The 15,576-nt window shown below is 36.0% G+C and overlaps 1 protein-coding gene across 11 annotated transcripts in view; it reads left to right on the top strand.

Moving 5' to 3' along the window:
* Nucleotides 1–15,576, top strand: part of SHISAL1 (shisa like 1) — a 79,293-nt gene that overhangs the window by 27,758 nt on the left and 35,959 nt on the right. For all 11 annotated transcript variants that reach the window (XR_011089208.1, XM_068657295.1, XM_068657264.1 and 8 more), the window contains 2 exons: nt 4,857–4,955; nt 12,251–12,464. Coding sequence is in view for 10 of the 11 variants with exons in the window: in XM_068657295.1 (XP_068513396.1) it covers nt 4,889–4,955; nt 12,251–12,464 (281 nt within the window). In the remaining variant the exon portion in view is untranslated. The remainder of the gene's footprint in view (nt 1–4,856; nt 4,956–12,250; nt 12,465–15,576) is intronic.

Below are 15,576 nucleotides of genomic sequence, written 5' to 3'. Positions count from 1 at the left end.
ATCTTTTGACAAACTGTGAGATTTAGCAGAAGCCCTGTGGCTCTCCGCACATTTGCGACGTCCTAATTTTATCTAACTTGGAAGAGTTGGCAAGCACAGGGGTATTTAATAGGACCTTCTGAGCACTAACAAAGTATGAATTAAAGAACTGAAGCTGAAACAGTACTACAGGCACACCACAGAAGTGTGTGATATCCTTACCATAAACTGTAGAGCAAGATTTATGAAGAGGTGTAGAGAATGTGTTCTTAAAGGTAAGATTGCAAGAAGTAGAAGTTGTGAACCTAAGAGAAGACTGAGTGGGGGTATGATGGCTCTTTTTGTATACATTAATTGAAGGCTGACACAGAGAGAGGTGTAACTAATATATCTCTGAGCAAATTGTTCTCCAGGTCCATTGGACTCAAGAGGATGGGCTTGAATAAAAGCAAAGGAGCTGCAAGTTAGGTAGAGGAAAACTTTCTAGCCATGAGATTGGACAAACTGGAAGGGAATCTCCCTCAGAGGCTGGAAAATGCCTCTGGTGGTGAAGATTCTGTGAACTTCTGCTAAGAATGTACTTGGTGTACTTAATCCTGTGACAGAAAGATGGGTTAGATGATCTCTTGGATTGCTACTAGCCTTATCTTCTGTTGTTCTGTGCACAGAGCTAACTTGTGAGACTGTGCTGATGTATTTAATAATCTTCTTGCTAGCACCTTTTGTTCTTTCTAATAACAACAAAAAAGGACAATATATCTCAAGCATCTCACCTAAACATAGCTTTACCCTTCCTTCAAGGGTAGTGAAGGGGAAAAAATATTTCTGCATAAAATCTTGCCATGTGAAATGGTTATTTTTCTTGGAAACTTTTCTTTCCAATGATTCACTGATTCCTTTCAAGAAAACACTGCAAGATAAAATCATATGGATAACCAAAGCAGTGTACATAGCAGCAAAGAATGAGCTAGAATGTCACAGTGTGTGGCTGAAGAGTAGTCTGGTATAATGATCTGATAACATATCTAATCGCTTCATCAGGTGATCATATGGTGAGGGCGGCGGTTAAAAGCAAATGAGTTTGCTTTCTGTAGTGGTGGTGAGATTAGAAGGTGCAGTGCAACCACAGGCTCTGTCAGCTGGAACAAAAAGCTACCCACCCATTGTCTAATACTAATGTCTATTCTCCTTGATCATAACATCACAGCACCTTTCTTTTGAATTTGGTTCTCTTTGAATCATTCATTGTTGCATATTCTGCAAGCAAAAGCAATATTCCTAACATAATCCTTGTTCTGTGAAAAGACAGCAAATCACTTATAAAAAAAAAAAAAAATAGTAAGGACCATTACTTCTATCTCATAGTAGAAATGTTGAAATGCCGGGGGAGGATGGAGGGGAGAAAGGGAAACCACCACCCTCTAAAACTGTGATTCCCAAACTATTTCTTCAGCCTAATTTATGATGTAGTTGCAGTGACACTTGCAATTGCTCGCAGAAAAGAGGAGCTGGTGTGAGGCTAGGAATAGGTTGTTAAGGGAAAGGGAGAAGAATGGGTGTTCTCCTTTCCATCACACTGACCACAAATAAGCTTGAAATGGTGCATTGAAAATTAAAATTGGTGCATTAGACCACACAGCTAATCACCAATGTACAGAAGAAGGAAGAAAACCTAATCTCTTAACTTCCAGGCCCTTTGCCTTTCCCACTGGGTTTGTTACATGCTGTTCAAATTTTATAAAAAGAAAACAACAACAACAACAAAATTTGTCTTTCTTCAAATGTTGTCTTTTAAAAAATAGAAATTAAAAAATTAAAATGGTGGAACAGTCTGCCCAAAGAAGTTGTGGAAGCCCCATCCCTGGAGGTGTTCAAGGTTGGATGGTGCTTTGGGCAACATGGTCTGATGGTAGGTATCCCTGCCCATGGCAGGGAGGTTGGAATTAGGTGGTCCTAAAGGTCCCTTTCAACTCAAACCATTCTGTGATTCTATATGTACATTTATATGTGTATATACATATATATATATACATCCACTGACTGGTGTCATGATACGCCATATCACTGTAGGTGATATGATAATCCACACTGATTGGTGGATGATGCACCAGATACCTCTCTCTCTTTCTCTCTCTCTCTGTCATTTTCCTGGCCTCTTTTATATATCTCTACCATTCAAGTCTCCTCACTCTGATCTTCTGAGCTGGCAAGCATAACAAGACTTGGATTAAAATGCCGTAATCATTGTTGCCACTTCTATTGATTGGATGTAATTGGGTAAATTTTCCCTTCCCTGAAAACCTTCTAGATTTCTGTAGATTTATTTCTTCTAGTAAAGTTGCACTCCATTGCCAGTTAGACTATACTTTTTAAAAAATGTGCATCTTATTTGCAGTCTGAGTTAGTCTTCCATAGCTGACAAACTATATTGTTATTTTGTATCGTTCTCATTTCCTGATCGAATTACATACTACTTCATAAACTATTTTACAGAAATCTATGATGTTATTACTCTCTTTATTAGGCAACCTTCATCAACATCAATACTGAAACATACAATGTACTTTCCATAAGCCTACTGTGATATGCATATATTCCTCTCTTTAACTAGTTATTAATTGGGATATTCTATATTAACCATTCTATTAACTTTCTCCTTATCATTCTCACAAGCTTAAAATTACCTGGATTATCCAATTTACTGCTTAAAATGTCATTAGGTTTCTTTATCTCCTCTGAAAGCCACCATAGTTTACCAACAAAAGTAACAAGAAAAGGATATATATGCTCCCCAGCCATCTCTTCTGAAATAACTGGATACAGATTACACAGAATTGCAGATTTAAAATTATGAACTTTGGTAATAACTCATTAATGTCATCCTAAATTATTCTTTGTATGGAATTATCTAGTAGTCTCAGCTATACCAAACATCTGTGTCTCCCCAGATACACGACATAAGTGCTTATTGATCTCTTTTTAATTAACTGTTACTAAAGCCAAGATTTTCTTCTGGTAATGAATCACTACTGGAATTCCTGCAGCTTTGGTTTACACAGGAAAAAAATCTTATTCTCTTTATTCCTTACAATATAGGTAATAACTTGTTCTTTTAATCTGTTTTGCTTGATTAAACTTCCAGATTCTTAACCTTTATCTTATACTCTGTGTTACTCTTTTTTAATGAAATTCTACCTTTAAATCTGCTTGATATTTTAATTGATTTGATATTCCTTTGGAAAAAGGTGATGGCTTTTTCAAACAGAGTTGATGTATATAGAAGTATTCTTAATATGCTCCTAATTAGCATTCATAATTTTCTGTCCCATTTTTTCCCTTCATAGTGTTATGACCTCCAATAGTTTTCCCCTTTGACAAATTGATTTATTTTAAAGCTACAAGCATTATAGTGGTTTGGACTTTAGTCACACTTGCAGATTACAGTGTAATCTATCATGACTTCTTGAACAGAAGTTAGCACTGATTTTTAGGTTTGTGATTTGTTCTCTTCATCTGCTTTTTTACAGAATTTACTTGTGCTTAACATGTATTTTTTTATTACTGAGAAATCTATTGTCCCTAAACACTTTGCAAATAGCACTGTCTCCCTCCCCGTGCCAAAAAATATTACTCAGAATGCAGTTATTTATGATAATAGTGCTAATATTTTCTCCCTTTTTTAAAATGTGGGTGCAGTTTTCTCAGTATTTAATTTGATACCATAGCCTATAGTAGGCATCAATTAGTAAACTACATTGTATTTATCTGTTATACAGTACTGATTTCGTAAGCATTTGGTGTCATATTTCTCTTGAGATGTCAAAAACAATTTAATTTTTGACAGAAATTGCCATTTTCCTCTAATTTTTCCAAGCTGTGCCTTTATAAACACCTTAATTTTTTTTATTTTTTTTTTTGGGGGGGGGGGGAAGTACAAACACCCAAGTATTTGATGTGTCCCACCAACCTTCATAAGTATTACCTCATCTCTCTGGTTTATAGCCTGAGCTCCTAGTGTTGTACAGATCAACAAATTATTTCTTCATTATTCTCCAATGTCCATGTGAGTTCAGGATGCTGAAGACCAGCGTTAGTCTGCATTAGCAGTGATAAGAGGATAGGGTGTTGATGGTGTTGATGATGATGTTTGCACTGGGACACAACCTCCACCATAGCTACATGATCTGGAGCTGGTGATGTTTAATCAAGGTGGATGTAAGATGTGTGGATTCCACCAGTTGTGGGGCTGTTTTACAAAAGGACTAGGAGAGCCTTTTTATGAACAACTGCCAGCCAAATTGCATCACATCTCGCTCTCATTTCCAGGAAAACAAGAAATAAGAATAATCCCATGAAATGCTTTGATTTTAATGAAAAGACATTTTTTGAAATGTTTCCAACCATCTTAGTTGCTTAACCCACTTTCTGAATGACTGCACCCTCTAATGGGGTAAAACAGATCGACTTTCAAAGCAGACAATTTACTTTTATACTGTTTATATCCTTCTAGTTCTTATATGCAAAATACAACAGCCCATTCATGAAACAATAAAATAAGCACAATCGTGCTGAACTTAGATTACAAGGGAAGTGTGAATATCCAATAAAGAATTAATTTAAATTAAATTTATCTTTACTCTGGGTTAATGAAAAGTATATAAATAGCTGTATACATTCAGGGTGAAATGAGAAAGGAATCATAGTAACAATAATTTATTTCTCTTCTAAAACCCGGTCCAGAAAGACATATGATTTTTTTTTTCTTATTGTATGAAACAATCTCAGTTAACCAAAGCTTTGTGGGGAAGCACATGTTTGAACAAATGAAAATTAGATGAAACAGACATTTAACCATATTGTTGCATCTTGTCAAACAGGTGATTCTGTAATGGACCAATGAAAGCCAACGATGACAAGTTGTGGCCAACAGTCCTTGAATGTGCTAATGGTTCTGCTTTCATTGCTCTTGTCAGCAGGTAACCTTTGAACCTTGAATTTTTCTTTCTCTGATATATGTCAAAGGGAAAAATTAATTTCAGTTTAATACTGAATTCCTACAAAAAAAAAAAAGATCAAATGAATTGTTAATTGAATAGCATAAAGCCATCTTTGCATTTAATAACTAAAGCTGAAATTTGAAATGTAACTGAAAATTTAGTTCAAGAAATCAAAGGTGGTGGGCACAGACATGGTAAAGCAGACTGGACTGAAAATTTAAAAGAAACAAAACTACTATTTAGATATGCTAGTTTTTCAGCTCATCTAAAAGAAAAAAAGCAAGCTCTGCACCAGCATAATATCCAACCATTTTGCTAAACGACCATTTCTTAGAAAAAGAGTAAGTTGGGTTACAGATTTTTATAAGTGTACACAAAACTATATGAGCATGTGAAGCATCGAATATGGAATGTAAGCTATTTTTGAGATCAGTGTAAATTAGATATGATGTTATTTATTTTAAATACATACATTCTTAAATAAAAGTGCATGGCATTGCAGTATGCAAGTATTGTGTTATTTTTCTGAATCTGAAGAATTGACTGTTCCAGGGAGTATGCATGTGTTTTTTTCTCTAGGTGTTTGTTAGATCTGCCCTAGGTGTTTGCTACTAGCACACAGAGATGTTTTGTGCAGAAATCTGTCAACTGTTAGACTGAGAATTAGAGTGCTACGATTACTAGTTGTATTTGTTCTTCAGGAGTTATCTATAGCATTAAAGCTTTTTGTAGTGAAGGATGATTTACAAAAAAGAGGGGGAAGGGGGGAGAAGGATATTTACAGTCCAAATATATTTGATTCTAGGTATTTCAAACTCTGAGTACATACAACCTCTTTTACCCTCCATTCTTGAACTGCTTTTTAATTCAAAAGGAGATTTTCATCATAATTGATTCATACTCCCTTGTAGTACACATCCATAATCACCATACTTAAAACTTCACCGGGTATTATATATCTTAAAGTATCTTTGTGCTCCAGTAAGAGTTGTTACAGTACTGTATCTGTGTAATGCCTATAATATCCAGTGTAATGTCCTCATCAATAAGTTGAATCATGCATTTTCTTTCCTACAGTCTCAATGCTTGTTTGCAAGTGTTCAAGCTGATTCTTACTAATGAGAGTTTATTCTCTAGCCATTTCCTGCAAAGTCCTCTCACTGATATCCCTATGGATGGCACTGCATCTCTAGTTATTTAAGTAACCTATTCCTATGTGCTAGAGTCAGGCATAGGGGGTTATAGCAACCTCTTAGTCATTTTCCAGTTTAAAGTCATTTCAGAAAGCTATTTCGCTGATATATAAAGGAAGCCAGTTATTCAAGAAGACTTCAGTGATTGTATACCACTGATCAAACATCACAAAACTGTTCCAGGTGCTCCAGTCTCTTCTGCTGCTTTTTATTATGTTTCCATACTTTTACCACTCATTTTAGGGAACTTCTACTGGGACCTCCTCAAATCCCACTTCTCCAATCATTTTCCTCAATATTATATAAATGGCTGTGTTCCAGCTGACTGGGAATCACATTAAGAGTGCAAATAGTACCAGTCAGCCACTGATGTATGTACACTTACTCCCTCAAACCCAAACATAAAGCCAGGGTTTTGACATGTTTTTCTTTTAGGAAAAGAAATGTACTGCCTCTGAAGTAAAACGTTTTATTTGAAACTAATTGTGAATAGCTTTTACTTCTTATGTAATTTATCTACTAACATCATAAACTATTGTATTTGTAAATGTACCTTATCTTTTTGCTTCTTGGTTATTAGTATTTTATTACCTAACACTGATTATTAGCAAGTAGAGTACAGGCTTCATTTGGAATCATCATAAGCCTTTGGTACCAGCCTAACTTTACTTCTTGTGGAGTTTTGCTACTGACATCTGTAGGAGTGCACTTAGGCTGTTGCTAACTGGCATTTTACAGGGCATAGATGAAATTTATTATTTATTGAATGTACATTTTTGTCCATAATAGATCAGCTTCCACAAAGGACAACTATTGGCTTCATGCAGTGACAATGACAGGAAAAATAGGCTACTACTCTCACTGGAATGTTATGTACATCATTCTTAAACTGAGCTGAAATCAAAATCTAAATGCAAAAGCCCTTTGAAGTTCCCTAGATTTACAAACTTCCGTCTGTAAGATCATTCTTTACTTCCAAGTCTGATATACTAAGTTGTGCAATCTTAATACTGAAGTTCTCTGCATGGCTGAAAACTGCAGTTAAGAATTGGAAATGTAACTGTCAATGGAAGGAAAATATAGGCACAAGTGACAGGCAAGCTCTCAGACGAGCTGTTCTCAGCACCCAGTCTTTTTGTCAGAAAAGGAGAGAAGCAATGGCAGTGGAACAAACTTAGGTTAGGTATTAAGGTGGTGACTCAGAATGAGGATAAAGTTTGGCAGCTTTAGCTATGTGGCTAGGAAGGAGATGCAGTTGCCCAATGTGGGCAAAAAGCTCTCAGAGCAAGGAGAAATAACTCTGAAAAGGAAGGGTTTAGTTTGGAGTAGGCAGGCTGCGGCTTTGTGCAGGGAGGAAGGGAGTATAAAATCAAATTGGGAATACCGAAACTTCAGACTAATGTTTTTTCAATGTTATCAAGATCACAATGCACACAATTTTAGGATTTGTGGACACATTAATTGTACTAACCTGATAGGGACTGCGTAATAAAGGGAGGACTGGCATGCAGTCATACCATAAGAATATTCTTTCAGGCTACTTTAACTCCTAGATTTATTTTGCAGGAATGTTGATGCTTAAACTCATGTAATAGATTGAAACACATTTATAAAATCAGGGATGGCAGCAAAGCAAAAGGTGAGGGATTATTTGCACATTACAGTAATTATCCTTTCAAGTAAAAAATTAACGTCTGTATATCAAAATTGTCCGAGGCTTTCAAATGATTGTCATTGTGCTAAATAATATATATATATATATATGAATATTTGTATAGATTCATACAGAAAGCTTATAAAGATCAACCATTCTCAAAACCTGATACTTTACAAATCTGGTAGCTAAATTAAAAAATTAATCAACATTACACAGATTAACTGTTAACAAGTAGTGAAGTAGTAACTTGATGTACACTGGTTGTTTACTTTTTATGGTAGATACATTTTAAGATGAGCTCAAATCAGTCGTTTGAAGCATGACCATTATCCATAAATTAGTAGGAACAGAGATAAGAGCATCTATATCACTAACCTGTTCAATAATACATTTCAGAAATAGGACGAGAATTTGCACAAGCAATTCCACTTCAGTAACAGCTGCAATCTTTGCAACAGACAGCTTAAAACCTTTCAGTTGTCCCAGTTTTATCCTAATTTCAGCAGAGTTAAGGCTCTTTCTTGCTCAGGATTTAAGTTACATGTATTTTCCAGAAGAATACTTTGTAAAACATTGTACTTTGTTTTCTCAGGAAATCGGAGATCCAATAAAGACAGCAACTGAAATTACACAGATCGTAATAAATTGATAAAGGTTTTTCACTGTGTACTGGATTTGGCTGGCATGGGATTAATTTTCTTCACAACAGCCCCGTGATGACCTGCTAAAGACTGGTGACCAAATAGCATCAGTAACACACCAGTGTCATAGCTGTTTCTGGGCGCCATCAAGGCCTTCTCTGATTCTCACTGCTCCCGTCCCTCTCACCAGCAAGGAGGCTGCAGGGGCACATGGCTGATGCCCCTGAACCCAAGTGACCAAAGTGATACTCCAGAGCAGATAATGTTGTGCCCAGCCATAAAACTGGGACGAGAGATTTTTTGAAAATTACCATTGCCTGGGGACTGCTTAGGCATCAGTCTGCTAGTGGTTAGTGATTGCTTTCACGTCACCTATTTTTTTCTTCCTTCTTCACTTATTAAACTTCCTTTATCTTGAACTACAAGTTGTTTTGCTTTGCCCTTCAGATCCTCTCCAGCATTTCCCTGGGGGAAGGAGTGACTGAGTGGCTTTGTGGTGATTAGCTACATACTGGGTTTAACACAGTGACTGAATTAATACATAACTTTATGCTTTTTCTTGTCTATTTATTTTAATCGTTGATACACATTTTACTATTAGGGGTTTGTTTTGGAATACATTTTATTAGAGGCATAACTCATGATCTGACTTGATGTTATTTTCCATTCTCCTCCCTTTCTATAGTCACCCTTCCCCAGGTTTTGATCCCCAAAGAAGTTTGGGTTTAATTTTCCTTTTAAAATGTACTAAAAACCTCTCTAGGGATCAGGGAATATTTCACATATGTGGATAAATAAACTACTTTTCAGTGAGGAGTAATTTAAGCCTCTCAAAGTTCTATAGTCTTCTAATGCATTGTCACTATTCAGTTTCTGTCACAGCACTGAATAATTTCAGAAGCATGGAAGTATTCAATTGCTTGTGAAACATAAAGAACAAGTTTCAATTCTAACAACATAAAACATATGAAAAATGGTATTTTTAATATCCTTTTATTTTCAAAGCCAGTTCTGGCATTTTTCTTTAAAATGTCCAAAACTTGAAACAACAATCTATACTAAACACTTCAAAAATTACTAACATGTAATTAGTTGTAACAATACAACATTTTTAAAAGAGAAATAAGTTAATATATCTTAAGCCTTAAAAGGCATTATACCAAAAATAATTATACCTGCATTTTTTATTATATATATATATTACAATTTAGATATCTATAAATAAAATATACAAGTGAAAAGCAGGTATAATGAGATAAGTGTATGTGTCTTACTACATTTTTTTTGCATAGCTTTTTAAATAAGGCACATGTATCTTCCTTTGAAGCATCTGAAGCTAGCCATTTATCAGAGAAGGATTAGATAGGTGCTGTCCTGTTCAATACTGAAAATAAAAATGCTGTGAGTAAAGGTCACTACTGAAGTGTAATGCTACGTTACGAAGGCTACCACTTCACTCAAATTTATTAGGCACAATAATAATGATTAGAACCTGATTTTGAAGAGACTTACAGTAAAACACTAGTCAGGCATTACCTTGACATGCCACTTTGTATGACTACTAGAAATGGGTCAACTTCCTTTCTTTTTTTTTTTTTTTTTTTTTACTAGGAATAATGACTAATATTACTATACGCAATGTATATATGCAATGTGCATGTAATGCACCCTTGCAAGCTGGTACCAAACACCTAGGGCCCTTTACAAATGCTTAACCATGTGCATTTAATACCATTTGGCCTGCCCTAAGTCATCCATGTGTGCACTGGACCTATGAGAGACATCTACCTCCTCCACTGAAAGCTGGAGACAGGCTAGGGAAATCTTAGCTGGCACTGGAGTCCTATATTTAAGGAACTGTATCAAGCTCCCATTCTTTTTAGGAAACAAATAATTAGCTAAAAGCTCTGTTTGGTTTATGAATTTCTTTCCTGCCACGTCTCATGTTTTCAAATAAATAAATAAATAGATAAAACTAATATAATGATGGAACAGAGTGCACCCTTACCAAGTTCATTGATAATATAGATGTGGAAGGAGTGGCTGATAGGCCAGAGATCATGTTGCTGCCATCCAGAGGGACCTGGACAGGCTGGAGAAATGGGCTGACAGGAACCTCATACAGTTTGCAAAGTCTTGTCCCTAAGGAGGGACAACCCCATGTACATGTACATGCTGGGGCTGCCCAGCTGGAGAGCATCTTGGCAGAAAAGGACCTGGGTGTCCTGGTAGATACCAAGTTGGATGTGAGCCAGCAGTGTGCATTTGCCACAAAGAAGGTAATGGTATCTGGCATTAGGTAAAGTATTGCCAGTGGGTCAAGGGAGGAGATCCTTCCCCTTTCCTCAGCACTGGTGAGACCACACTGTGTCCAGCTCTGGCCTCCCTGGTAGAAGAGAATTAGACATGCTGGAAAGAATCCAACAAAAGATCATTAAGATGAAATGACTGGAGCCTCTCTTACATGAGGAAAGGATGCGAAAGCTGGGGTTGTTTAGTACAGAGAACTGAAGGCTCAGTTGGGAATTTTAATGTCTGTAAATACCTGAATGGGAAATGCAAAGAAGACAAAGCATATATATATATACTGTGCTTACCTTATATTAGAGCTTAGGTTCATCTCAACTAATTTTAGGAATGAAGCTGAGGTATGAGAAAGGAGGATAGCTTCTGCAGGGTCTACAATCCATAGAGATAGAGGCAAGTAGAGAGAGGAACTTACAGAGGGTGATTCATATGCCACAGGGCCTACCACAACAAAAAAACTATAAATCAGTTAAAATATTGGCAGTGTGTGGAGCCAAATATTGGCCATGGGCTTTTCTTCTGCAAGCCTTTACAGATGAACAGGAAGTCACGTGCATGTGGTTAAGGCCCATGCTGGAAGGGATTGCTGTGCTGCTCCTCTGCATGCTTGATTAGCTCTGGCAAACTGAGATGCTTGCAAAGCTTCTAGTTCAGAGCTGTTTATAACCATTAGGTCTCCAGCAATCTTACCACAAAGATGTAACTGTGCTGTGCCAGGCACCACGCAGCAAGCAGCCTTGAATCTGCATTCCAAGGATATGTATGGGAGAGCATTTCTATTTATTTGTTTATTTATTTTCAGGGAAAATGATGGTGAAATCATTGTGACATTCTTCAGAAAAAAATGTTCTCAGAGATGTAATAAACACTTCACATGAAAATTTAATAAAGAAGACCTGTAAGAACTTCCAGGAGTAGCAATATTTCTATTAGTTCTATATCATTGCAAATTCAGAGTTGTTCAGATCTGTTATACTGTTTTGTACTTACTTTTTATGGCAAAATAATCCTTATCAAAGAATTACCTTTACAGTGGAAAAGCAATTTTTTGTCAGTAACTGTGACTGTAAATCAAGTGTCATCAAACTTTTATTGCAGTTTTTATATAGGCTTTTTGTTTTTATGAAGTCATCACAGGAAAATCAAACATGAACATTGTTAAGTCTTTGTGGTTATCTGTATAGTTAGTGTGTGCAGTATGAAAATGTTTCCCTGAATAATTTTGGGTTTCTTGCATGAAGGGTATTTCTTCTCATCACTTAAAAGAAATAATAATCAGAACCACAGCAATAATAACAGTCAAAAACCATGCTAAATGTTTTAGTATTAAATGTTACGAAATTGAAAGTTCTGAAATGTTAACATTTTTCAGAAATCAAATAAAAATATTTAAGCTTAACCAATGAAAAATTACAGTTTATTGCATACATAAAACACAAGTAACTTACAAAGCCAATATTTTTCTTTGTTTTACAGTATTGTCTGCACATTTTCGGGTCTGCGAGCCATATACAGACTACAAAGGTCGCTACCACTTCGGTTTTCACTGCCCCCGTCTTTCTGACAATAAATCTTACATCTTTTGCTGTCACCATAACAACACAGTATTTAAATACTGCTGCAATGAGACAGAATTTCAGACTGTTATGCAGATGAACTTAACAGGGAATGCAGATGGATATATGCATAAGTAAGTATGAGTACATGAGTTTTTAAAGTGCTCTTCACTAAACTGTTCATGGTCTAGTAACATAGTCTGAGGTGTACTTAATGATGGAAGCAATTAGAATAATTACATACACACAGAAACTTGCTTACAGAACGCCTAAAAGAAAAGGATATTTAGCTTTGCTATTGTTGTTTTGACACTTCCCATAAACATTGCTAGGACAGTATGTATGTAAAAGTTGCATTTAAATGTAAGAAATAGAGAGTTACATATAAAAGTTACAAATGAAGTGTCTCTCCCCAACCTCAGTCTTATCCAAACTGTATTTAAAGGAATATCAGTAAAAGAAAAAAAAAAAAAAAAAAAAAAAAACAAAAACTCAAAACTAAATGCAGAAAAGTATTTGCTTATATGCCAACACCATGTGGTCTTCCTGCCTGTTACCTGAGATACTTCCATGTTGTTTTGAGACCTATCCTCCAAGTTAAGTATCACCGATTTTTGTCCTAAGGAACTAATATGTAGCAAGCAGATGTTTGTTACTGATTACCTATTTATAATGGCTAAATATTCACTTGTGATCTGTATCCTATTTCTTATTTGATATTCAGGCCACACTAATCCACTGTTATTTCTTTTGATTCAGAGGGCAAATTCCAGCTGATGGAATTCCCTGTAAAACCCCAGGGTCAAGTTCTGATCTTTCTGCCTTCCCCTGTCAGTTTATTCTTGTATCCAGCCCCCCCAGGGCAAGAAAGGGGTGGATTAAAAACAACTGGAATTCCAGTCTATTGATTTTTTGATTACTACAGGGATTTCAGTGTTTTCTTCTGTGGATCCAAACTTGGTCAGTGTGTTTCATTCATATGAAACAAGGTGCAAGTCTGCTAGGAGATTATGGTGCTGGAATACTGATGTTGGCTCTTCAGCTCACTGTGTACAAGTGCAGCCAGCAGCAGCCAGCTCAGTGTCAGCAAACTGTTGTCTTCCTTAACAACCACCTCTCATACAGTTCTGCCTAGCAAAGTTTGAATCTTGTATAGATGTAAAAATCGCATACTCTAATTTCACAGGTGTTAGTGGCAATCACGTAGTATAAAGAAACCTGTATCATGTGTAGTATAAAAGAGTTAGGACTGCAAAATATCCCCTGGCATGTACTACCTTTCTCTGCTACCTGCCTTCTCTGTTTGTGTGCCTACTCACTTGTGTACATGTACAGACATGCACCTGCACCCACAAAAGTAAACAAGTAGAGCTGTTCATATTATAGGGCTATTGTGTGTGAGCAGTTCATCAATGGGAAAGAAGGCTATTTGGTATTCTATGGATTACAGTATCTAATTTTAATTTAAGTACTTAGAGCCTAATGTGTGTGTTATTTTAGTTATAATCAAGCTATCATTTTTTGTAAGTCATCTCAAGTGAAAGAGAAAACTACCTATGTATATGTCTTTATTGTCAAAAGTCATTGTTGTGAGCCACCTTCAGATTTATTTCCACATATGTCTTCAGTCCAGAATTTCCTGTGGACGTTAGCTACATGCTGATCTTTTGTGAAGATAGGTGAAAACATGTTAAATACAATAAAAAGCTTTTGGAGATGTAATTTAGAGAAGTGCCAGAGTGGAACCAGTATTCCCCTTGTGTAAGTTCCTGAAATATTACCTCTGATAATTCCATCAGGGCCAGGAAAATGAAGGGAAGCTAACTTTCTATTTAAAACTCCTCCAGTGTAGTGAGAGGGAGAGAGAGATCATCATCCTGAGCTCACTGAGATTGGTAGAAGACTTCCTAATAATGTTAACATGCTGTGGAGGGGCCGAAAAATGTGAAGCCTAGATGCCTACATTAAGACCATTGTAATGAGCATCTTAATACACTCTGACTTTATTTAACATGTAAAATAATTTAACTTCATCTGGATTCTAATACATCTAGGATTCACTTTACTGTTAGAAAGTCAGCTATTTATTTAGATCTAATTTCACACACCACTGAAAAAAGCTTCTAGTGGAACTGTGGCTGTGGTTGCACTGTGGCTGGGGAGAATAATTTAGGATATGGGAATAGCAATGAACTGAAAAAATGTATATAGTTGTAAGGGAAGAGTGATTCGATATCATTATTTGATTTATTTTTCTCCATAGCCAGTCTTGTGATCATCAAGACATACCTCTTGTTTTAACATACAGTTGATGGGGGAAAAAAAATGAAGTCACAGGTAACTTCTTTGTCACAGTGCAGATGAAAAAACACATTCGTCTTCTACAGTCATACAGTGTAACTGTAGCCAGATTTATTTACATTATTTCCATTACCATAACTAAAGATTCCCCTGTTTTGGTAACTGCAGAATACTGGGCTATTATATCTTTGCAATCATGCAAACTAATCAGTTTATAATATTTTTGAATGTGAACAATTCATTTAGTATTAAATACAGAAATACCAATGATGTCTAACAGACTAAAAAAAAAGTTCTGCCATCGAAAGTATTTTTCCATAAAACTATCTAATAAATTACTTAATCGGTCTTAAAAATAGTATTTACTTAAATCTTGTATTCATATTCTCTCTGTTTTTCTATTATGCAAGTTCTGATGGGTATCAGCAGATACGATGGGTATTAGCAGGGATCCTTAATCTGATCCTTAATCTGATACATTATGGCAGTCTGTAATACATCCATGTTTTTCCTTATCTCTCATTCCTGTTTTCACAGAATCACAGAATCATTTAGGTTGGAAGAGACCTCCAAGATCACCTAGTCCAATGTCTGACCTAACACTAACAAGTCCTCCACTAAACCATATCACTGAGCTATCGCTAAGTTTTCCAGGGTTGACTGTCTTTTGCACATCACATTACAACATTGCACCAAAACCAATGTAAGGACGATCTTTCTCCGTATACAGCATGTCCCCTGCAGAGCCTATGTTTGCTTAAGTATCGCCCAGAAAATCATCTTTACAAGAAAGCAAAGCTAAATAAATAAATGTATATTTTTTTTTTCAATTCCAATACCAATTGTTCCAAAAAGATATAATTTAGTTGGGAAGACTTCTTAGGTGCTACAGTAGTGGATTCTACAGGAAAATGTAAGATGGGACAAAGATCTTTAGGTATTTTC

Source organism: Anas acuta, chromosome 1 (genome assembly GCF_963932015.1).
Source record: "Anas acuta chromosome 1, bAnaAcu1.1, whole genome shotgun sequence".
Lineage (NCBI taxonomy): Eukaryota > Metazoa > Chordata > Aves > Anseriformes > Anatidae > Anas > Anas acuta.
The sequence above is the reverse complement of the archived record's forward strand: the minus strand, read 5'-3'. Positions and strand labels throughout refer to the sequence as shown.